Source organism: Danio rerio, chromosome 9 (assembly GCF_052040795.2).
Source record: "Danio rerio strain M-AB ecotype USA chromosome 9, GRCz13ab, whole genome shotgun sequence".
Classification (NCBI taxonomy): Eukaryota; Metazoa; Chordata; class Actinopteri; order Cypriniformes; family Danionidae; genus Danio; species Danio rerio.
In genome coordinates, this window is record NC_141029.1 from 1,091,094 (window position 1) to 1,115,508 (window position 24,415).

The 24,415-nt window shown below is 39.1% G+C and overlaps 2 protein-coding genes across 2 annotated transcripts in view; one reads left to right on the forward strand and one right to left on the reverse strand.

Annotated features, from left to right (window-relative positions):
- sctr (secretin receptor) lies at positions 1-22,885 on the reverse strand. Its single transcript, NM_001256639.1, is given in 13 exon segments — positions 1-194; positions 381-422; positions 2,542-2,680; positions 4,302-4,393; positions 4,638-4,707; positions 5,089-5,149; positions 6,258-6,411; positions 6,590-6,722; positions 11,002-11,111; positions 12,860-12,969; positions 13,686-13,781; positions 20,623-20,737; positions 22,596-22,885. Coding segments are annotated over 13 exon segments (1,341 nt in total). The 5' UTR covers positions 22,662-22,885; the 3' UTR covers positions 1-41.
- rap2aa (RAP2A, member of RAS oncogene family a) overlaps positions 22,143-24,415 on the forward strand; it is a 23,117-nt gene continuing 20,844 nt past the window's right edge. Inside the window, exon 1 of the mRNA XM_087267282.1 lies at positions 22,143-22,874. The gene's annotated coding sequence lies outside the window, so the exon portion shown is untranslated. The remainder of the gene's footprint in view (positions 22,875-24,415) is intronic.

Sequence of the window (24,415 nt, forward strand, 5' to 3'; positions counted from 1 at the left end):
TTCAATGAGCCTGGGTTGTTTTTTGAAGATACCAGTGTTGTTCAGGTGATCTGTGTGTTGGGTCGAGTCAGCAGAGAGACCTGGGTCAGCGGGAGTCCACTGTTGCTCAGAGAGCTGTGATGAACTCTGGGCTCTCCGTGAAAATGCTGCTTCAGACGCCACCGTCTCCACCGCCGCTGGACTTCATACTGTACCTGTCAAAAAAGGTCAATAAATGTTAAGATTTACCAGCGAAACATAAAACAGAACTGTGCTGCTATACGTGGCCTCAATATTGACGCGTGTGGCTAAAATGTGCAGGAAACCTGTGATGCATTAAACCTGGAAAACATAACCTGAGGTAATTTGATTCACATGTCAATTTCTTTTGATTCACTCACCTCTCCGTTTAAAAAACAGTACAGCAGTGCCACAATAAAGCCCTGGAACGGTAAAAACAACATGAAGCAGAACCAAAAGACATGGTGGATAATTTCATCATCACAACAGTGTCAAATGTATGTGCTACACGGAGCTGAGATTCAATTTACTCCATTTCAAAAACCTAGCCTACAATAGTACCTGTGTAAACATGAGAACATCCACATACAGCAATGCATAATATATAGCGCATTACAGATGTGTTATTGTTTATACGGTTGCAAAATATCAACAATATTGTGAAATACTATATATAAATTCAAATGTATTTGCTAACATACAATAAACATATGCAAAAAGTGTAAAGTATGTAAATTGAAAATTATATATAAGAACATTTAATATATAGCACCTACAGATAAAATACAGGACAAATGTAAAGTGATATATAATATATAAGAACATTTAATATGTAAGGACATATAAATAATATATAGAACATAAGTAAAGTGATATATAATATATAAGAACATTTAATTTATAGGACCAACATATAATATATATGACATATGTAAAGTGTTATAAAATATAAAGGACATTTAATATATAGGACCTACAGATAAAATATAGGACAAATGTAAAGTGATATGTTTATATATATATTTATATATTATATATATATATAGAAATATATATATAAAAGAACATTTAATATGTAAGGACATATAGATAATAAGTAAAGTAAGTAATAAGTAAAGTAAAGTAAATAAGTAAAGTGATATATAATATATAAGAACATTTAATATATAGGACCAACATATAATATATATGACATGTAAAGTGATATATAAAATATAGGACATTTAACATATAGGACCTACAGATAAAATATATGACACATGCAAAGTTATATATAATATATAGGACATTTTATAGGACATAAAGATAATATATGTGGCTTTTGCAAAGTGATATGTCATATATAGGGCATTTGATGTATATGACCTACAGATAACATATATGGCATATGCAAAGTGATATATAATATTTAAGAACATTTAATAGAGACCAACATATAATATATAGGACATATGTAAAGTGATATATAATATATAAGAACATTTAATATAAAGGACACATAGATAATATATAGAACATATGTAAAGTGATATATAATATATAGGATATTTAATATATAGGACCTACATATAATATATATGACATATGTAAAGTGATATAGAATATATAGGATATTTAATATATAGGACCTACATATAATATATATGACATATGTAAAGTGATATATAATATATAGGACATTTAATATGTAGGACCTACAGATAAAATATAGGACACATGCAAAGTTATATATAATATATAGGACATTTAATATATAGAGGCCAACATATAATATATAGGACATATGTAAAGTGATACTTAATATATAAAACATTTATTATATAGGACCTACAGATAATATATTGGACATATGTAAAGTGAGTTATAATATATAGGACAAACAGATATAAATCAGGACATATGTAAAGTGATATATAATATATAAGAACATTTAATATATAAGACCTAGAGATAAAATATATGGCATATGCAAAGTGATTTATAATATATAAAACATTTAATATATAGGACATATGTAAAGTGAGTTATAATATATAAGAAAATTTAATATATAGGACCTACAGATAAAATATAGGACATATGTAAAATGGTCCATAATATATAAGAACATTTAACATATAGGACCAATACTTCCTAAATTACACAGCGCCCTCTAGTGGATTGTCATCTGAAAGGTACAATGAAACATACCCGAAGGATCCACAAATCTCAGTTACCCGATTTCTTTATCATTATTAAATTAAACTATATTATCATGCAGCTCTGTTATGCTAAATGCAACTATAAATAAATTAGGATTATAGTATATAACATTAACAAAGCTGCTTTGAAATCATGTGTATTATGAACAATTCTCTATATGTAAATACATTTGACTGGACTGTTCCTATGTGAATGTGTCGGACGTTGTGAGATTAAACCATACTATCATTCAGCTGAGCTCTAATATCCTAAATCTGACTATAAATGTACATAAATGCAAATAACTTTGACTGGACTGTCCTAGTGTAAATGTGTTTGAGAAAAGAAGCTAGAAGTTACCTGTGTGGATGCTAATGCTAGCTCAATGACGTTCCAGATTTTGAAGGTTAGCACGCTAACCCGGTCAGGGAAAAAGGCGAAGAGCACATACTGCAGACCAAACAGCGACACTAAGAGAAATGTGGATTTCGCCAGCTTCCTACGCCATGAAAGAGAGTTTTGGCTTTATAAAATCATTGATCCAGTATTTATATTCATACACAATGATAATTCAAAAGGCTTTACATAAACAAGATATAAAAGAAATGTAAAATACAACAAGTATGAGACATAAAACAAAGCGAAGAGTTAAAATGTTATTAAAATGACACTTTATTAGGTACACCTGTCCAACTGCTCGTTAATGCAAATTTCTAATCAGCCAATCACATGGCAGCAACTCAATACATTTAGGCATGTAGACATGGTCCAGGTGATCAAAGCGAGCATCAGAAAGGGGATTTAAGGGACTTTCAACGTGGCATGGTTGTTGCTGCCAGACGGGCTGCTCTGAGTATTTCAGAAACTGCTGATCTACTGGGATTTTCACGCACAACCATCTCTAGGGTTTACAGAGAATGCTCCGACAAAGAGGAAATATCCAGTGAGCGGCAGTTCTGTGGGCACGAATGCCTTTTTGATGAGGCCAGATGTCAGAGGAGAATGGCCAGACTGGCTCCAGCTGATAGAAACGCAACAGTAACTCAAATAAGCACTCGTTACAACCGAGCTCTGCAGAAGAGCATCTCTGAACACACAACACGGCCAACCTTGAGGCGGATGGGCTACAGCAGGCTACAGCATCTTCTGATGGCTACTTCCAGCAGGATAACGCAGCATGTCATAAAGCTCAATCATCTCAGACTGGTTTCTTGAACATGACGATGAGTTCACTGTGCTCAAATGGCCTCCACAGTCACCAGAGCTCAATCCAATAGAGCAGCTTTGGCATGTGGTGCAACGGGAGATTGGCATCATGGATGTGCAGCCGACAAATCTGCAGCAACTGTGTGATGCTATCATGTCAATATGGAGCAAAATCTCTGAGGAATATTTCCAGTAGCTTGCTGAATCTACGCCATGGATGATTAAAGCAGTTTTGATGGCAAAATGGGGTCCAACCCAGTACCAATAAGGTGTACCTAATAAAGTGGCCAGCGAGTGTATTATGTGTTTAAAAACAGGTTTAAAATAAATAATTTATAAGAAAGATTTCAATCATATAAATATATTGGTCACTTGATTTCAATGAACAATTCACACTATTATCAAACCATTAACTTATACTTTTAACTCAATAGACTAATAATTTGCTGCTTATTAATAGTGGTTGGTTTCAGGCATGTCCAAGCTCGATCCTGGAGGGCCGGTGTCCTGCAAAGTTTAGTTCCAACCACAATCAGACACACCTGGGCTAGCTAATTAAGCTCTTACTAGGCTTTCTAGAAACATCCTTGCAGGTGTGTTGAGGCAAGTTGGAGCTAAAATCTGCAGGACACCAGCCCTCCAGGACCAAGTTTGGACACCCCTGGTTTAGGTATACAAATGCAGAATAAGATCATACTGTGTTAGTAAGTGTTAATAAACAGTTAATATCATAATAATAGGCAGGTAATAAGCCAGTAAATGGTGTGAATTTTTAGTTAGTCTGAAGTGTTATTAAACAGGAGTGTGTGTATGAGCCAAACCAAATTACTTTCCATGTCTTGCATATTGTTTGCTGTACTTTTGCAATAGTGTTTTGTAGCTGTAGTGGTAATAAATGTGCTATTTTCTCTCACCTGTGATGGTTAATTTCATTTCCGTGCATGTCAGCTGCTTTCAGTTTTCCCACTAACGTCCGAATAATGCTCAGAAAAAACAGCATGTTCACCTGAAAACACAGTTATGGGAACTAAAACGGCCTTTTTTTGTTGTGTAACTGTTTGTTGCATTAGCTATTGAATATTTAAAAATATAAGGTAACTCTTTACTTGAGTGAATGTTCATTATAGTTCATAAGAGCACCTTTAAATGACAGTTGGAGATATTTGGACTAGAAACAAGACAGAAACTCTTAGCAAGAAAAGCATTTCTGCAGTGTAAATCTGAGACAATCGAGGAGAATGTTTGCTCACTGTGATAAAAATGATGACGGGAACTCGCAGGATCCACCATATCCAGCCATGATCTCTTGTCTCCCAGCATCTGTCACACACACACACACACACACACACACACACACACACACACACACACACACACACACACACACACACACACACACACAAACACACACACACACACACACACACACACACACACACACACACACACACACACACACACACACACACACACACACACACACACACACACACACACACACACACACGCACACACATTGTGTTCTCATGCAGGTTTAAAATAGCCTCTCTTATATAATACAGATATAATAAATAATTGTCCAGAGGAGGCTGGTATAAACAAAGCAAGTCTCCAGAGAGATCAGACTGACCCCAAAACAGTATATAACTACTGCTTTACCCACTCCAAACAGGACTTTTTTCAGAAAGTGTGTGAACGTACCCTTCATTCTGGTGCAGATATTTGGCCAAACTCCAGCTGATAATGATGAGCATCGGGATTCCTGCAGGAACAAGTCTCATTTTATTAGTATGCTAGTTGTGTATATATTAAATAAAAGATTAAATATCAAAAGCAACCCAGGCCCATTCTGATTACGTACCCCATGTATACAGTACATTTCTGGAGAGCGCCAAATGCATCCCAGGAGCTACGTTTAGTGCAGTTTTTGTTTTTGCGAATCCACCAGAGGCTGCTGTGTACGCTTTTACAGATCTCAAACTTCTCACAAGTGCCATTCACACCTGCTTTTCTCACATAAATCCACCAGAGGCCGCTGTCGACTGACTGACTGACCCACCCTCCTCCTTCCCTAAATCCAACTGACAGGGTTTTCAAAAGCACCGACTGACCCGCCCACCCCCCTCCCTAAACCCAACCAACAGTGTTTTCAAAAGCACCGACTGACCAGCCCACCCCCTTCCCTAAACCCAACCGACAGTGTTTTCAAAAGCACCGACTGACCCGCCCACCCCCCTCCCTAAACCCAACCAACAGTGTTTTCAAAAGCACCGACTGACCCGCCCACCCCCCTCCCTAAACCCAACCGACAGTGTTTTCAAAAGCACCGACTGACCCACCCACCCCCTTTCCTAAACCCAACCGACAGTGTTTTCAAAAGCACCGACTGACCCGCCCACCCCCTTCCCTAAACCCAACCCACAGTGTTTTCAAAAGCACCGACTGACCCTCCCACCCACTTCCCTAAACCCAACCGATAGTGTTTTCAAAAGCACCAATTGACCCGTGACATACCTCTGGCTACATAATTCATTTTAATTAATTTTTAATGATTAATTAAATTAGATCTGGGAATTTCTGTGTGGAGTTTGCATGTTCATCCTGTGTTGGCGTGTGTTTCCTCTGGGTGCTCCGGTTTCTCCCACAGTCACACATGCACTATAGGGGAACCGATGAGCTAAGTTGGCCGTAGTGTATAAGTGTGTGTGAATGAATGTGTATGGGTGTTTCCCAGTACTGGGTTGCAGCTGGAAGGACATCTGCTGCGTAAAACATATGCTGAATAAGTTGGTGGTTCATTCCGCTGTGGCGACCCCTGATAAGGGACTAAGCCGAAGGAAAATGAATGAATGTATATTTGGATAGCTCACCCCAGCCGAGCAGGATGTACCAGTGCAGGCGCTTCTTCTGCGAGCGCAGTGAGAGGTTGATGAGGCTGTGCAGGTAATGAGCCTCCACCAGCAGCCAGCTGTAATTAGCCAGGATGCAGTAATTGGAGAGGAACAGCGCCACTTTACAGCCCGGCTGAGGAAAACCCGGAAACACATCAGCTTATCTGCGCATCCGTTTACCATCTATATGTGCTGGATAATGCTGTTATGTGTGTGTGTGTGTGTGTGTGTGTGTGTGTGTGTGTGTGTGTGTGTGTGTGTGTGTGTGTTTGTGTGTGTGTGTGTGTGTGTGTGTGTGTGTGTGTGTGTACCGGATGTGAGTTGCAGTGGTAGTACTCCTGAGAGTAATGCAGCGCAGCGTCTCTGATGAAGATGAACAGAGCTCTCAGGATGAAGGACAGGAAAAGCTGCATGTGGATGAAGTTACGTGTGCAGTGCAGCTTCCTGAACACAAATCACAATCATACCTCAAATCACACTTCAGCATCACAGAAACATTATTAAAGCACACGCTGAGAGACTCAAGCTGCGGATCTGCACACACACACACACACACACACACACACACACACACACACACACACACACACACACACACACACACACACACACTAACATTCAGATTCGTTCATTTGTTTGCCAGTTACTTTAAAGACACACAGTTGAAGTCAGAATTATTTGCCCTCTTGTGAATCTTTGTCATATATCTCCCAGATGATGTTGAACAGATTCAGGAGTTTCTCACAGTGTTTCCTCTAATATTTGTTCTGCTGGAGAAAGTCTTAATTGTTTTATTTTGGCTAGAATAAAAGCAGTTCTTAATTGTTTTAAAGCCATGTTAAGGTCAATATTATTCACCCCTTCAGCAATATTAGTGTTGGATTGTCTCCAGAACAAACCACTGTTATACAATGACTTGCCTAATTACCCTAACTTTACCTTAATTACCCTAGTGAAGCCTTTAAAGGGTCACGAAACACCAAAACACATGTGTTGAGCTGTTGACAGTCGTATATGTGTCCCACACTGCTGTAAACACTATTAGGACACCTATATTTCACTGGAAAGTGTAAATTGGTTGTTTTTGCGTTATTTCAAGCAAATTCGTACTTCCGGTTTGAAACGAATTTTTGAAGCTGCGTCACGGTCATGACATAATAGCGTGTATTCCAGCGTGCAGACTGGACGTCTGTGCCAGAGTGTGTCTTATTACGTCTCACAGTGTGCTGCCTTAATGCATGATTAAGGCTTGGTACAAACCAATCAGTGCGCTCTATTGTGCAACTTCATTAATATTCATTACTGTCACAGTGTTTAGACGACAGAGACGCCACGTTGTGTTGGCAAAACAAGCGTGAAGTGTTGCTTTTATAGTTTGCTGCAGTTCAGTTTTGTTTTCATTTTCTCTCTGTGAGAGCGCAGCTGGAGTCACGTGTGGATTAACAGTGTACGCGACGCTCGACAACAATAACTTACGTGTCTAAGGAGGATTATTGTTTACCTGAGAGCTGTTCTCATCTGCAAACGCTGAGATCCGGATTCGCTTTAGTCTCCTCTTAATAAAGACGCGGCTCTAGTTGCTGGTGATTGTTCTGTCTCTACAGATTTAGTAAGTGAGTGACCAGTGCTCTTTGTTTATTCAGTTTGTTCGTATCGAACTAACGTTAACTATTGCACCGAGTGTAAACATGTTAGCACCACAACCAAACTTTAACCTCGTGTAGGATTTTCACCGCATAGTGTGACCGAAATAACACACGCGACTTTCTGAAGCTACCTGCCGTGTGCATCTAAGTTTCCGGGAAATGCGGAGGGTTTTTTTCTCTCATTCGCCGTGCGGTATCAAACATTGCATGAAAAATACACGCTTAGAGCAGCTCCTCGAATCAAATAATCAAATATCTCGTTTGTCGCGAGGGACATGAATGAATTCCCTGAATGAAAGAGCCAAACTGCAGTTAAAGTCCACCATTTAATAATTTGGCAAATAATTCGACTTCAGATGTCCATGTAAACACAGTCCCTTTCTCCCCTGTGTGTGTGTGTGTGTTTTGACTCTGAAACTCAGCGCGCCCAAATAGACACTCCCACACTAAGCCTCTTTTCTTTCTCCGACACTCCCCCCTAAACAGAGCTGGACACGCCCACTTTTCTGACTTTTTCCAAAGTAGAGGTGTGAAAACACCCTGCTGAAACGAGGGGGTTTCATGGCCCTTTAAATGTCACTTTAAGTTGAACACTAGTGTCTTGAAGAATATCTAGTCTAATATTATGTGCTGTCATCATGGCAAAGAGAAAACAAATCTAGCTATTCCTATATCTAAAAACTGCCCTCAACTACAGTGATTTGAGCATGTGTAAATCATTATCGTACACCACCGAACGGGGGTCAGATTTGAGAGCACGAAGCCTGCAAATAAAAGTGTTTAGTCCAGTCTGGCATGTGGAATTCCTCTAAATGAGACATTCAGCTAAACGCACCCAAATGTAAACGTTACAATATTAAACATGTTTATCACCGCAGAGCCAGGCTGTACAGCGAGAGGATCTTGGATCAGGGATGGCTGAATTCTTTGGCTGATGTTTAATGATGGTTTAGGCTCAGATAAATTCAGCACAATCAGTCAGGACGCTTTCTTCCTCGCATGTTCTTCATGTAGCTTCTTGTCCAGATGATTTAGAGTGTTATTATCATCTTCTTTTAAAAGTGAATGTAATCGTGTTTAATGTTGTTTTCATCAGCTTTAATTTCTCATATTTTCCTGATATGAAAATCAGTGTATTTCTGCTCTTTGTTGTTTTTGTTGTTCATTAGTTGCTAAAGCGAGTTTCCTTATCAGTGCTCCATTATCCATAATTATTCTATCTTCATTGCGTGACTCATCTTTCATTATTTGTGCTGTGAATATGATCCCAGGATCATGCAGCAGGCTGCTTTTCTTAGAGATTACACTTTTTGTTTTACACCCAAAAAAAAAAAAAAAAACATGCATATGCACTATATATACACACTGGCCACTTTATAAGGTACATCTTACTATTACCGGGTTGAATCCATTTTGACTTCAGAACGGCCTTAATCCTTTGTGGTGTAGATCCAGCAAGCTACTGGAAATATTCCTCAGAGATTTTGCTCCATATTGTCATGATAGCATCACACAGTTGCTGCAGATTTGTCAGCTGCACATCCATGATGCCAATCTCCCGTTCCACCACATCCCAAAGCTGCTCTATTGGATTGAGCTCTGGTGACTGTGGAGGCCATTTGAGTACAGTGAACTCATCGTCATGTTCAAGAAACCAGTCTGAGATGATTGAGCTTTATGACATGCTGCGTTATCCTGCTGGAAGTAGCCATCAGAAGATGGAGACACTGTGCTCATAAAGGGATGGACATGGTCAGCAGCAATACTCAGGTAGGCTGTGGCGTTGATGCTCAATTGGTACTAATGGACCCAAAGAAAATCTCCCCCACACCATTACACCACCACTAACTGTTAATATAAGGCAGGATGGATCCATGCTTTCATGTTGTTGAACCAAATTCTGCCCCGAGCATCTGAATGTGTCAGCAGAAATGGAGACTCATCAGAGCAGCAACGTTTCTCCAATCTTCTATTGTCCAGTTTTGGTGAGTCTGTGTGAATTGTAGCCTCAGTTTCCTGTTCTTAGCTGACAGGAGCGGCACCCGGTGTGCTCTTCTGCTGCTGTAGCCCATCCGCCTCAAGGTTGGACGTGTTGTGTGTTCAGAGATGCTCTTCTGCAGAGCTCGGTTGTAACGAGTGCTTATTTGAGTTACTGTTTCCTTTCTATCAGCTGGAACCAGTCTGGCCATTCTCCTCTGACCTCTGGCATTAACAAGGCATTTGCGCCCACAGAACTGCCGCTCACTGGATATTTCCTAAAGTGACTGGTGAGAGTATATGGCAACGGTAACACTTTAGTACAAGAGACCAATTCTCACTATTAATTGCTTGCCTGTTATTAATATGTTGGATATTTATTAGCACTTATAAAGCACATATTTAGCATGATTGTGTTTTACATCTACAGAATGTCAAAATTATAGCTAATATATTTGAACATATAAACATATAAAATTGAACCATTATTTATATTTTTCCCACATTTCTAAGATTTATTTTTAGCACATTTCTAATCATAATAGTTTTAATAACTCATCTCTTATAACTGATTTATTTTCTCTGTGTCATGATGACAGCACATAATATTAGACTAGATATTCTTCAAGACACTAGTGTTCAGCTTAAAGTGACATGTAAAGGCTTCACTAGGGTAATCAGGGTAAAGTTAGGGTAATTAGGCAAGTCATTGTATAACAGTGGTTTATTATGGAGACAATCCAACACTAATATTGCTGAAGGGGGCGAATAAAATGGCTTTAAAACTATTAAAAACTGCTTTTATTCTAGCTGAAATAAAACAAATAAGACTTTCTCCAGATGAACACATATTAGGGGAAATACTGTGTACAATTCCTGAATCTGTTCAATATGATGTGGGAAATATTTGACAAAGAAAAAGCATTCACAGGAGGGCAAATAATTCTGACGATATATATATATATATATATATATATATATATATATATACAAGCTAATGACCGAGGAAAAAATGAGTGCCATGGCCAAACCAGTTGAGAAACATTGCTTCACAGGCTAATAACACAGATGTAAAAACACACACACACTCAGCCTGTTACCTGAACACACACAGCACTGTAAGAGCAATGCTGAGTGACACAAGAGAGACGGCGTATCCTGCTGAATACATGATCTTCACATAGAAGAAGTACTCGTCTGAGACCAGCACCTGACACAGCACAAAGATGGGCACATTATTGCATATAAGAACAACATCTTTGTGTATTTATTTTGTGTCCCTAAATAAAAATGAGCTGCAAGTTTCAAGTTTATTTTTGTTCTTTTTATTGCACATGTAGAAGCATGTTGTGGAGTTATGAAAATGCCAAACAGGATCATCCCTGACTCCCTCAGGTCTCTATGAAAGTCTGTAGACTGACTTCCAAGTGAAAGACTTAGGATATGGCAAAATGATGTGGCTTTTACACTCCCGCAGAAAAAAGCAAATGCATGTGAACTTGAGACTGAAGGAAGCACTGACTGAAATTCTCATAGAAAGATTCGGATTACTGACTTGAAACTCAATTTGGACTGAAAATGTCTATTTGGATTGTAAAATTAAAAGTCTGATTTTAATTTATATTGAGAAGCTAACCCTTATAGGGATTAAATATCTCAAGCCTGACTATAAAGGGCACCTAGGTTACCCCTTTATTTAGATTTAATATAAGTCTTTTGCGTCTCTAGAATGTGTATATAAAGTTTCAGCTCAAAACACCCATCAGATTGTTCATTATACCTTTTACAAGATGCTGTTTATTACTGATTTCCAGCAGGGGGTGGTTTTGACGTACTGCGCCTTTAAGACGACAAAGGCGCCTACTGTTTCTACGTGCCTTCCCGCGTGCTTTAATCTCCTCCCTCAGCTGCGTCAGACAACAGACAAACTTAAAGGAAGAAGGTCTCGCGTAGCGTTTGTGAAAAATACTACAGTAAGAACTCATCTTTACTAATCAGTATTGTGAAGTTGCATTGATGAGTCACACTCAATATCGTAACAAAGTTCAAGCGCGAGCACACACGCACACACACACACACACACACACACACAGAGATACACACGCACACCGCAGCTGACACACACACACACACACACAGGCAGGCAGACAGACAGAGCGCAGTGTGCTTAGCACTGTTTTGCACTCAAATATGTCAGGATACAGGCTAACCTCCAGTGCTGTGTGGATATCTGTGATGCTAATGTACAAAATAAACCTGATTTAACTTCCACAAACCGGGATTGAAGCGTCTACTTTATAATTGTTCTGACACGCGGCTGTGCTGATGAAGTAAAGCTGGGGTAAATCGCTGTAATTCTTTACACACGTGCCCTGTTTTAAAACACTTAAAACATGTGAAACTTACTCTTAATCACATTTGATGATGATTGCTGATCCGTGCGAACAGAACAGAGCTTTTATTCCCGGTTGCTTTGCGTATGTCTGCCTGGTCTTGTTGACATATACACGTGACTACCGGAACATGTTAATGCGCGCAGCTGTCAATCAATTCGGTGGGCGGGGGGATCGCACTCCTACGTAAAGTTGCGGTCGGTCTGAAAACCGCTCTAATTGGTCCACCGTTTTTATGTTGTTCAATTAAAATAAAAGGACTGTGTGTGTTTATATCAGCCCAATATGATGGTCTATACACTTTATATACACACATGTCTGTCCAAATAGCTTGAAAAGTAGATTTTTCACCATAGGTGCCCTTTAAATGAACACTTCTCAAAAACTTCAGCATCAGCTCAGCCAAAAGGAGTTGTGCAAATTTTGTGCAGCCCTACCATGTTTAATGATGTGACATCCTTTTAATTATTATACCCTTTATTTGTTGATTTTCTAAAATTAATTCCCCTGATAAACAAGGGACTTAGCTGAAGGAAAATGAATGAATGAATGATGTTTGAGGTACCGAGTCGCTGGGAAAGTGAAAGCTGTCATTGAGTCCGTGTCCACAGGCGAGTTCATACGGAGGGAAGGTTACAGACCAGCCGTTCTCAGTGCAGTTCTTCATCACAGCTCCTGCAGAGACAACACACAGGACAAACAACACAATCATAAGCTATGCTTCCACCCAAAGATGCCAATTAGACTTCAGACTAGACTAAAATTAGACGGGAATATCACATAAAACATTAGTGAATGAAGCAGCGTTTACATTCAATTAGTCAAAGACAACAAAATCATCACTTCCGGATAAACTTGCTCAAATATTGCTCAGAGAAGTGTCGTTTAGTGTGTTGGGATTTGCCACTGTGGTCTTTCTTCACCTCTAATAAAGCAGTAGCGCATCAGAAGACGAAAAGCAATGGACACGATGCGGTGGCTTTTGGAGGTGTGAGAAGCTCATAGCAGTATTATAAATGTAGCTATAACATTATAATATAAGGATATAGATAGATAGACAGACAGACAGACAGAAAGGCAGGCAGGCAGGCAGACAAGTAGGTAGGTAGGTAGACAGACAGACAGACATATAGATGGACGGACAGACGGACAGACAGTCAGACAGACAGACAGACAGTCAGACAGACAGACAGACAGACAGGCATACAGACATATAGATGGACGGAGGGACGGACAGACAGACAGACAGACAGACAGGTAGGCAGGCAGGCAGACAGGTAGGTAGGTAGGTAGGTAGGCAGACTGACAGACAGACATATAGATGGACGGACGGACGGACGGACAGACAGACAGACAGACAGACAGATAGATATTCAACTGGTTCATCTGACCTTTGACCCGCAGGAAACTGGGGCAGGGCTGTGAAACGGTCTCTCCAGCTTCTGCATGAGGCCAACAGTTCAGATCGTCCCATAATGCACTGCAGCCTGTTTGGAGGAGATGAAGGACAATAAGGAGCAAATCTGAAAAGCCAAAAGTCTTACATGCTCTACCCAAACACTAAAATCTGAAAATCCAGTGCATCTTTTGGATAAGTAATTGAAAATGGCATTTTGTCTTTATAAATTAAAATAATTAAAGCAAACATAAAGAAGACCTATTCTGCCTCTTTTCAAGATGTGAAATGCGTCTCTGATGTCTCTAGAGTGAATAATTCTTCTTCTAGCAGAATAATGAGCAAAGACCACGTCCACTTCTGGAGAGTGGGCAAGGAGTAAAAGCTCATTTGCATTTGAAGGGACACACAAAAAATGTGTGCTTTCGCTCACAACCAAATGGGGCAAATCTGAAAAGCTATATTAAATCATCTGGAGGGTTTGTCCAGCTGAAACTTCACAGACACATTGTGGGCGCACTGGAGATTTATAATACAGCTTGTGAAAAGCGGTGTAACAGATCGCCTTTAAATTACCAGCAGGTACTGTCTAAACGTATGTCTTAATGTCTATAAACAGAGCCTTCTGTATTTTACTACAAATACTATAGTAATTTATAGTATTATAGTACACGACAACGTATTAGCAATATGACTACAACATTCCAACGTCAAGCTTTTAAAACTGCTTTTAACTTGCAGGCAATATAAAAGCTTGCCTTGAAAACCAAACATGTTTATTAAGTAATATTTAAAAGCATTTAAAGTCAGCTGTACACATTTCGTACAGTACCAGCTAATAAGACCAAGTCCTGGCCTGTGTTGAAAAGTTCACTGGCAGTAGGTTGAAGATACAATGGGTCGGTCAGTAAAAACACCACATTCTATTCACAGATTTGGCCAGAGCAATGCATTTCTAAGAGGACAAATCTCAATCACACCACACAGCTGTAGACAACTGGGCTGCTGAACCTAAGTCTGCTTTTTTAGTGGAATACTCCTGCTACAATATATAAAAAAGTATTTTATAATAAATACTAGAGTGTTTTTGAGCCATACTACAGGAAAGTATTTCAATTAATCTGTTGTGGTGATTCTGCTGTTGCTATGGTTGCACAACAACTATAGTAATTTATCTGTTGTTGTGATTCTACAGTTGCTATAGTAAAACAACAACAATTAGTCTGTTGTGGTGATTCTACAGTTGCTATGGTAACACAACAACTACAGTAATTAATTTGTTGTGGTGATTCTACAGTTGCTATGGCAACACAACAACTACAGTAATTAGTCTTTTGTGGTGATTCTACAGTTTCTATGGTAACACAACAACTACAGTAATTAGTCTTTTGTGGTGATTCTACAGTTTCTATGGTAACACAACAACTACAGTAATTAGTCTGTTGTGATTCTACAGTTTCTATGGCAACACAAAAACTACAGTAATTAATCTGCTGTGGCGATTCTACAGTTGCTATGGCAACACAACAACTACAGTAATTAATCTGCTGTGGCGATTCTACAGTTGCTATGGCAACACAACAACTATTGTCATTATTCTGTTGTGGCGATTCTACAGTTGCTATGGTAACACAACAACTACAGTAATTAGTCTGTTGTGGTGATTCTACCGTTGCTATGGTAACACAACAACTATTGTCATTAATTTGTTGTGGTGATTCTACAGTTGCTATGGTAACAACCACTATAGTAATTAATCTGTTTTAGAGATTCTACATTTGCTATTGTAACAACAACTATAGTAATATAAACAAATGTAACAACTATAGGGTATATTATATTACAATACACCACAGTTTACTGTAGTAAAAACCAAAACGTATACTACAATATTTATTTTCGTTTATAAGATTACTGTAATACTACAGTATGCTGGAACATGCATTAACAAGGAGTTGTAAATACTGCAATATATAGAGTATAATATTATTTGCTATACTGCCCTGCAAAAGCAAGAGACCTTAACTTGCTAGAGTGTGTAATTGTAGAGTGACAATAACGATTTAATAATAAATAATTTAGACATTTTGATGTCAAATTAATTATAGTTAGGAGAACAGAAATCTGCCTATTAAAGAAAAGCAACCAAAATGGCTCAAAATACATATAAACGTGATAAATATTTTGCCTTTGCACAGCAGTTTATAATAATGGTTCAAAAACATTATAATATTTACTATTAATAGCTGACTCACAGTGACTAAAACACACACGAAACATTGAAACTCTCCGATTTCTGAATATATATTTTTCCACTGAGGCCAACACAGTGACATGTATATGTTATCAATTTAAATTGTGCAATTGTACAATACATGAATAAGTATATAATACATAAAAACTAGATATGTAAAATAATTAAACAACTGTATGAATACTCTATGCAAAAATAATACAAATAAATAATATTTAATAAATAATGTAAATGATTACGCATGTATTAAATAATATATTTAAAATACTCTAGAAATTAATAATAAAAATAAATGACTAAATTCATTAACAAAATAATAGTGATAATAATAACCTTAAATTATCTTGCTTTGGTTTTGTACTCTCTCTCTCTCTCTCTCTCTCTCTCTCTCTGTCTGAGGAGATCTGTACAGCATTATACTGCTATTGTGATTGGCTGTGTTGACAGGCCTGTATTGACTGTTTCCTGTGTACATAAAGGACGAGCGGTATTTTGAGAATCTCAGGCGCTGTTCACACTGACAGCTTTATTACTGGAGGCCCGAGAGTGGAAAACAGACAGAGGAACTTCCAGAAACCAGGTTATGCAACACACCTGTGGACTACACAGGAGTGTAGTATTCACTCCTTCCCTCCAAATCTTTGAGATTGATTCCAGATTTTGATTTCAAATCTTTAAGGATTTTCTTTTTGTTATTGTTGAACAAAAAAGAAGATATTCTGAAGAATACTGGAAACTTTTAGTAGGAAAAACAAATATGATAGAAGTCGACGGTTACCGATATCCAACATTTTTCAAAAGATCTTCTTTTGTTTTAATAGAAGAAAGAAACTCAAACAGGTTTGGAGCAAGTGAAGGATGAGTAAATGGTGGCAGAATTTAAATTTTTGGCGGATTTGTGTCTTTAAAATGACAATAATACCACTTATCACAATATTTTAATTACAATATATTGCACAACAGGCGGTTCATTCCGCAGTGGCGACCCCGGATTAATAAAAGGACTAAGCCAACAAGAAAATGAATGAATGAATATTGCACAACAAACATTAGTTATCCTGGCAAACCTACACACACGTGGGGTCTTTGCACTTGACCACTTACAGGGTGCATTTCAAATGCTCAAGTGGGTGTGAGGACCACAAGAGTGAGCATTAACACACACTATAATACACAGTGCAGTGGCCAGAGATCTGAACGCTGGTGAAATAACACAGACCTCAGCGCATACTCTTAACACTGAAGTACATCCTTTACAACACCAGATTAAAAATAGGGTTACACATTTCAAGAGCTAAAAATGAGCACGGACAGCTTTTGGCTGCATGAGATAGGAAACGGCTGAAAATATGCATCGGACATATCAGCAGGTGTTGTGTTTTTCATCATGCGTAACGGACAGTGTTGCGTCAATTATCATTCAACAGGTCTCGCTCAATGCAGCAAGTGTAATTGTTTTAGGTCTTGACCACACAATATTAACTGTGTGTAATAAACAAAATATTATGTAATTCTAAGTGTGAGGAGACACAGTGGCTCAGAGGTTAGCACTGTGGCCTCACAGCAAGAAGGTCACTGGTTTGAGTCCCGGCTGGGTCAGTTGGTGTTTCTGTGTGGAGTTTACATGTTCTCCTCATGTTGGTTTCCTCCGGGTGCTCCGGTTTCCCCTACAGTCCAAACACATGCGCTATAGGGGAACTGATCAACTAAACTGGCCGTATTGTATGAGTGTGTTGAAGGAAACTAAGCCGAAGAAAAATGAATGAATGAATGAATGTTGTGGAGTTAATGCAAGCCTTTCTGCAATGATGAGTCACACACAATGTCATTACAAAGTTCACACGCGTGCACATGCACACACACGCATACATATGTTTAACTTTGGGATGTTTTGCACAGCAAATGTGACAGGATGCACGGGTAATATCCACTGCTATATGGACATCTGTTATGTTAATGTGCAAAATAAACCTGATTTAACATCCACAAACTTGGATTGAAGTGTCTTCTTTTATAATTGTACTGACACGAGGCTGTGGAGATGAATTTATTACAAACATGAACTGTTTTAGAAATGTTTGAAACTTATTCTTGAGCTGCAGATGATCACAGAGAGCTGAACAGATCTTTTAATCCCGGTTGCTTTGCGCACGTCTTGTCCATAGACTGTAAAAGATATGGACGTAGTATCTGTGACGTCACCCATAGGTGCTAAAAAGAAGCTACCAGCAGGGCCAGAGCAAGCTGAACTGCCGCAAAGGACTATCACGCCGCCCTCAACCAGTGTTGCCAGATGTAGCCGATTTGTGACGGTCGCGGAGAGTCTACAGCTAATCAATCTGGCAGATTCTGCAGTGCATTACAGCTCTAAAGAACAACCCAAGCTCATTCTAGAAACGTAGCCCCGCGGACGTTTCTGGAGACCGCGATTTACGTGGCTGGAGGTACGTAAGGCCGCGTTTAGTTTTTTTTCGAGCGAACGCTGCGGGGCGGTGTGGCGCCGCTCCGCCCCTTCTCTTCGCGCTTGCCGGCCGACGGCTCGCCTCTGAGTGGAGGACTCTCCCGATGCAACCAGTTTGTCCGCTTAGCTCACAGCGTTGCGTCGGCGGAGCGGAGGCCCCGGAGGAGGACGAGGAGGAGCCGGCCGCGGGGACGATGACCGGGATCGAGTCCGGGGAACAGCGGTTCCGGAAATCAGGTAAGGCGAAAAACGGAATCCGAAAAATAAGGGCGAGAACGCGGCGGGATCCGAAAACGCGGTCGAAATCAAAGACGAGGGCTTTTGCTTTTTTTTTTTTCTGAACGGCTTTTGCGAACCGTCGCTCGGGTTTAGGGAAGGAGGAGGAGGAGGAGGAGGAGGAAGAGGAGGGCGGCCGATCCGGCGGCTTTTCGCGCAAGCGCGAACGGCGCGCGCTCCCGAGAGGGGCCCGAGACGCGAAAAAGCACGCACAGCAGCCTCTCGCGGATCAGCGAAAACAAAAACCGCTCGAATATGTACCTCCCGGGACGTAAATCGCGGTCCGCAGAAACGTCCGCGGGGCTACGTTTCCACAATGAGCCCGGGTTGCTAAAGAATATTATAAATGATAAATGATCCGAAATAAAACAAATACATGTATAGAGATGGTATATAAGTATATAATTTCACTCAGCTGGGAAATGGAGGCCAAGTGAATGGTTTGTGAGCACAATTAAGTGCACACAGCATGCTATAGTATCTGATAATCGTAGGAAATAATCCCAAAAGGCGACGGACTGTGTAAAGCCACATAAAACAACAGAAAAATATGATGTATATGCCAAGTTCAGCAGCTAATCAGCCGGAATCAGATGAGGTGAAGTGACGGTGATCAGCGAGACCGAGCTGTCACTCAAGTGGCCACGCCCTTAATTATGCAGACTTAATATAACCTAATATAAAGTAACAGGATGAGTTATAAAACAATTCACCCCCTCACAGCTGTCATGAAGGGTAATATTAGCTATATGACCCAAAATCGTTCTTTGTACCAGGCTGTAAACATCTTTTTTCTGCTGTAAAGGCCATTTTAAAAGTGGGCTCAATAGAAATCGGCTCTATTATGGAGCCAGGACTAGCGGAATTTTGGTGAATTGAAGTTTCATTTACTTCCGTATTTGCTTCACGAGGAAAAGCACGAGGCTGCCGCTTGGGATTGTCTTGTGAATATGTTTATACGGGTTACTATGGAGACATATTAGTACGCGCCTGTCAATCAATTCAGTGTGCAAGGAAACCCCACTCCTACGTCACATTGCGGTCGGCCTTGAAATTGCAGAGATTCAGATCCAATTTTTACGTCAGAAACTTATTGTGTTTCTATCACTTCAATATGACTGTGGACGTACTATACTCCACACAGTCCAGTCCAAACAGCTTACAACAACAGCTTTAAAACTGAACCACAGCATGAAGACTTATAAAGCACATAAGCAGACTTTACTGACTAAATCTGTTAACAGCAAAGTTTATGATGTGCATTTTTTATTATTGGATAAAAAGTGTGTTTATCCTACTCAAATTTTTTATCGTGTCATTTCCATTAAGCATTTTAATACGCAATACTCCAACATGCATTTAAAAATAGGTGCATGGAAACACAGCCGCTGCTTATTTATGTGCATGAACTTATCTCAACTTTAAGAAGTAGCTGGACACGTCCACATTGCACCAGTGCTGCAATCATAAATCATCAACTCTAATTGATTCTCATTGTCCTCCAAAGCACTATATGACTAAACAGAGCTTCAGATATGATAATACTCTCACCGAAACACACACACACACACTTACACTCACATTACAGTGTATCCTGAGTGCTGCCAGCATTAGAGCAGTAATTGTGTGTGTACTCACTGCGCCGGAGGGCGTTATATATCCATAATCCGATAAGGGTTGTGATTTATGGAATATGGATAATGGAGGCCGTTGTCTAAACTTCCCCCCTGATATCGCATTACACCTCTTAGGAACACACATAAACACTCATCACTGTGTTTGTCCACAAAAACGACAAGTATAAAGGGGGAATTAGGTGTCTTGATGTGTGTGTGTGTGTGTGGAAAACACTCTGGGACGTATCGAAAATAGCTGCCCTCCATATGAACTCAATCTGCTCATTAGGTGTGTGTGTGTGTGTGTGTGTGTGTAGTGGCTCGCCTGTGTGTGTGGAGCTGCTCTCTGTCCGGTTCTCCTGTTTGATGATGTTGTGGCAGGTTTCCTCCTCTTGGAGAAGCAGGACATCTAGATCACATTCTGGAGGAACGGCACACACCTTCACACACACACACACACACACACACACACACACACACACACACACACACACACACACACACACACACGATTTGTGTTTTTTATAATATGCAAAAAACAAACATTAAATTATTATTATAATATTAATATGAGTATTATATGATAATTAGATAATGATATGACAATAATATTGATTATTTTATGATAAATATATGAATATACCCCAACCCACTCCTTAACCCATCCATACTCTAATTGGATTTGCATTGTAATTCTTAAATACAGGCTAAAAAGTTTTTATTTTTGATTAGTGCTGGGCAAAAATTTATCCTGATTATTCATTTTCTTGTCGGCTTAGTCCCTTTATTAATGCAGGGTCGCCACAGCGGAATGAACCGCCAACTTATCCGGGACGTTTTCACGCAGTGGATGCCCATCCAGCTGCAACCCATCCCTGGGAAATTATCCTGATTAATCACATCCAAAATAAATGTTTGTTTTGACATAATTTAAGTGTGTGTGCTGTGAATATTTCTTATGTTATGTGTTTAAATGATCATATTTATATTATATTTATATTATTATATTATATTATTGTTATTTTATATATACACACGTGCATGCATATATTTGAGAAACTTTTTATATTTAGATATGAAATATGTGCGCATAATGTGATACAAACTAAATGTAAATTTAAACATATTATTATACATATATACGTTTTATATTGGGGACGTCACAGTGGGTGACACGATCGCCTCACAGCAAGAACGTCGCTGGTTTGAGTCTCGGCTGGGTCAGTTGGCATTTCTGTGTGGAGTTTGCATGTTCTCTGTCCATAAAACTGTTCGTAGTATATGAGTTTGTGTGTATGGATGTTTCCCAGTGATGGGTTGCAGCTGGAAGGGCATCCACTGTGTAAAACATGCTGGATAAATTGGCAGTTCATTCCACGGTGGCGACCGCTGATTAATAAAGGGACTAAGCCAAAAAAATAAATTAAAGAATGAGTATTATACAACAATATTACTAAAATTACTGAAACTGTATAAATATTTATTTACACACACTTGCAGAACTAAATAAATAGTCTCGATGATAAGTTTAAAATCTGCATATAGCAGAAATGTAAATTACAAGTGTCAATTGCATCGTACAAAAAAACAAAAAAAAAACAAAAACAAACATAGAATAAAAAAAAAACATCATAAATATAGATGTTTTGGGAGTGTGTTCCCTACTTGTATTTGTCATCAAATGACAGGAAAGATTGCCAGATTGCATAACATTTCTGGCATGACTCTTAAAGTGAGTTACAGGTTGTTGTTTTTTTATCTCCATAGGTGTAATGTATTTTATACAGTAAAAATTTTTATTAAATTGATATATTTATCATTTGAAGCAATTATTAGAATATTATTAAATTATTATTAAATAAATACTAAATGCAGAGTTTTAACATTCTAACATTCTAACTCCATTAGAATTTATCAGACAAAATAGCTTTACGAAAACAAATCCAGCAAAGATTTGGATTGTGTTGAAAAAGTTAATTAGCCTAACCTTTGTATAACAATTTATACATAAACAAAAATTGCCAAGACATTTCCGATGTTAGCAGCTTTTTTTGTATTGATTTTGATATTTCTTCTGTCAAACTGTTGAAGAGCACAATATCTGAGATTGTATTAATATTAGAACCGTTTTTAATTCCCCCGATAGTCTATAAAATCCCTGAATGTACCGGTTCTGTTGACTATATTTTTTGTATTTTGTATTTAACTAACTAAATAACCGTTAAAGCATGAATAACCGTCGTATCATTTAAAACATTAACTTCCCGCGCACGATTAAAACAACAGCTCTGAACTCACCTGAGAACAGACGCGAAGGATAAAAGCCGCGACAGCTAGCCGTTGTGAAAAGGCAGAAATCTTCATTTACAAATCTTCTGGAAGCAGAACTCGATGTAAATATGGTAAAGTGACTGTTTTACTGGTGTAAAAGTGTCCGGGCGCTCGGTCTCTGTGGAGGAAAGTTTCATCTCCTCCTGCCGCGCAAACCGCTGAACCTCCCGCGACTGAAGAAGAAGAAGAAGATCCTCATCTCAGAAAAGAAGAAACCTCAGGAAACAACATCTCCGTGAGTCTCAGGTGTGTGTCTCCCAGCACAGCCTCTCTCTCTCTCTCTCTCTCTCTCTCTCTCTCTCTCTCTCTCTCTCACACACACACACACACACACACACACACACACACACACACACACACACTCGCTGGAGGAAAATATGATCGCATCATCAGAAAAAAAAACTCCTGTAAGTGCACTTTAACAGCGACACAGTTGGGTCACGGTGTAAATATACGTTTAGTCTGCATTTTCTGAAACTACTAAACTGACATGAATAATTACTTAAAGTAAACACTAATCTTGTTGAATCATACAATAGTAAAGTGTATTATACTGTACTGAGGTAAACTGTTTTTTAAATTCGCAAATTCAGACTTTTCTTTTACAAAGTATTCTTTGAAAACCCAAAATAATATTATCAGCCAATGATTGCCCATGTTGTTTTGAAGTCATACTTCAAAATATGGGATATTCAAAGTAGCGCTTAGCAAGTGTGGTAATATGAAAACAATTTTACCTCAATTTATTCTGTAGCCTACATATTACAGTATTTACAAATTGTTAATAAGGAATGCTCCAACAGCATTAACTGATGAACTGATAAGCTGTAATAAATACTGCAGTATACTTTAGTCTTTACTATTGTAAAGTGTTGTGTATTTTAGTATATTAGAAAACTACAATGTAGAGGTCCGGAATCTACGTCACGGCGAGTTGCTGTCAGCCATGTTTGTAGAAAAACACGTCAGTGCTCAATGTAAACAAAAAAGGATAATCAAAATCAAATACTATTACTATAACGCCACAATGCCGTTTTATCGTAATATCTTTCGCTAAACGACACACAAACACTCCGAAAAAAAAAAAAACCTTTATTCAACTCAAGCTCATTCTGAAAACGTAGGATGTTTCTGGAGGCCGCGATTTATGTGGCCGGAGGTACGTATGGCCGCATTTCGTTTTTTCAAGCGAACGCCACATTAGTGAAAGGCGTTCGAGATGCAAAAAAGCGCACACAGCAACCTCTCGCGGATTCCCGAAAACAAAAACTGCACAAATATGTACCTCCCGGGACGTATTTTGTGGTCTCCAGAAACGCCCGCAGGGCTACGTTTCCAGAATGAGCTTGGGATTTTTCCTCTATTTGCTGGGTGCCATCATGCATTCACAATGGTATGAGCCATCATGGGGGATATTTTAGTCATTTTCTTGTCGGCTTAGTCCCTTTATTAATTTGGTATCGCCACAGAGGAATGAACCGCCAACTTATCCTGCACATTGTTAGGTAGTGGATGCCCCTCCAGCTCCAACCCATCTCTGGGAAACATCCACACACACACACACACCACGGACAATTTAGCCTACCCAATTCACCTATACCGCATGTCTTTGGACTGTGGGGAAAACCAAAGCATCTGGAGGAAACCCACGCAAACGCAGGGAGAACATGCAAACTCCACACAGAAACGCCAACTGAAACGAGGTTTGAACCAGCGACCCAGCGACATTCTTGCTGTGAGGCGACAGCACTACCTACTGCGCCACTGCGTCGCCATGAAGGATCATG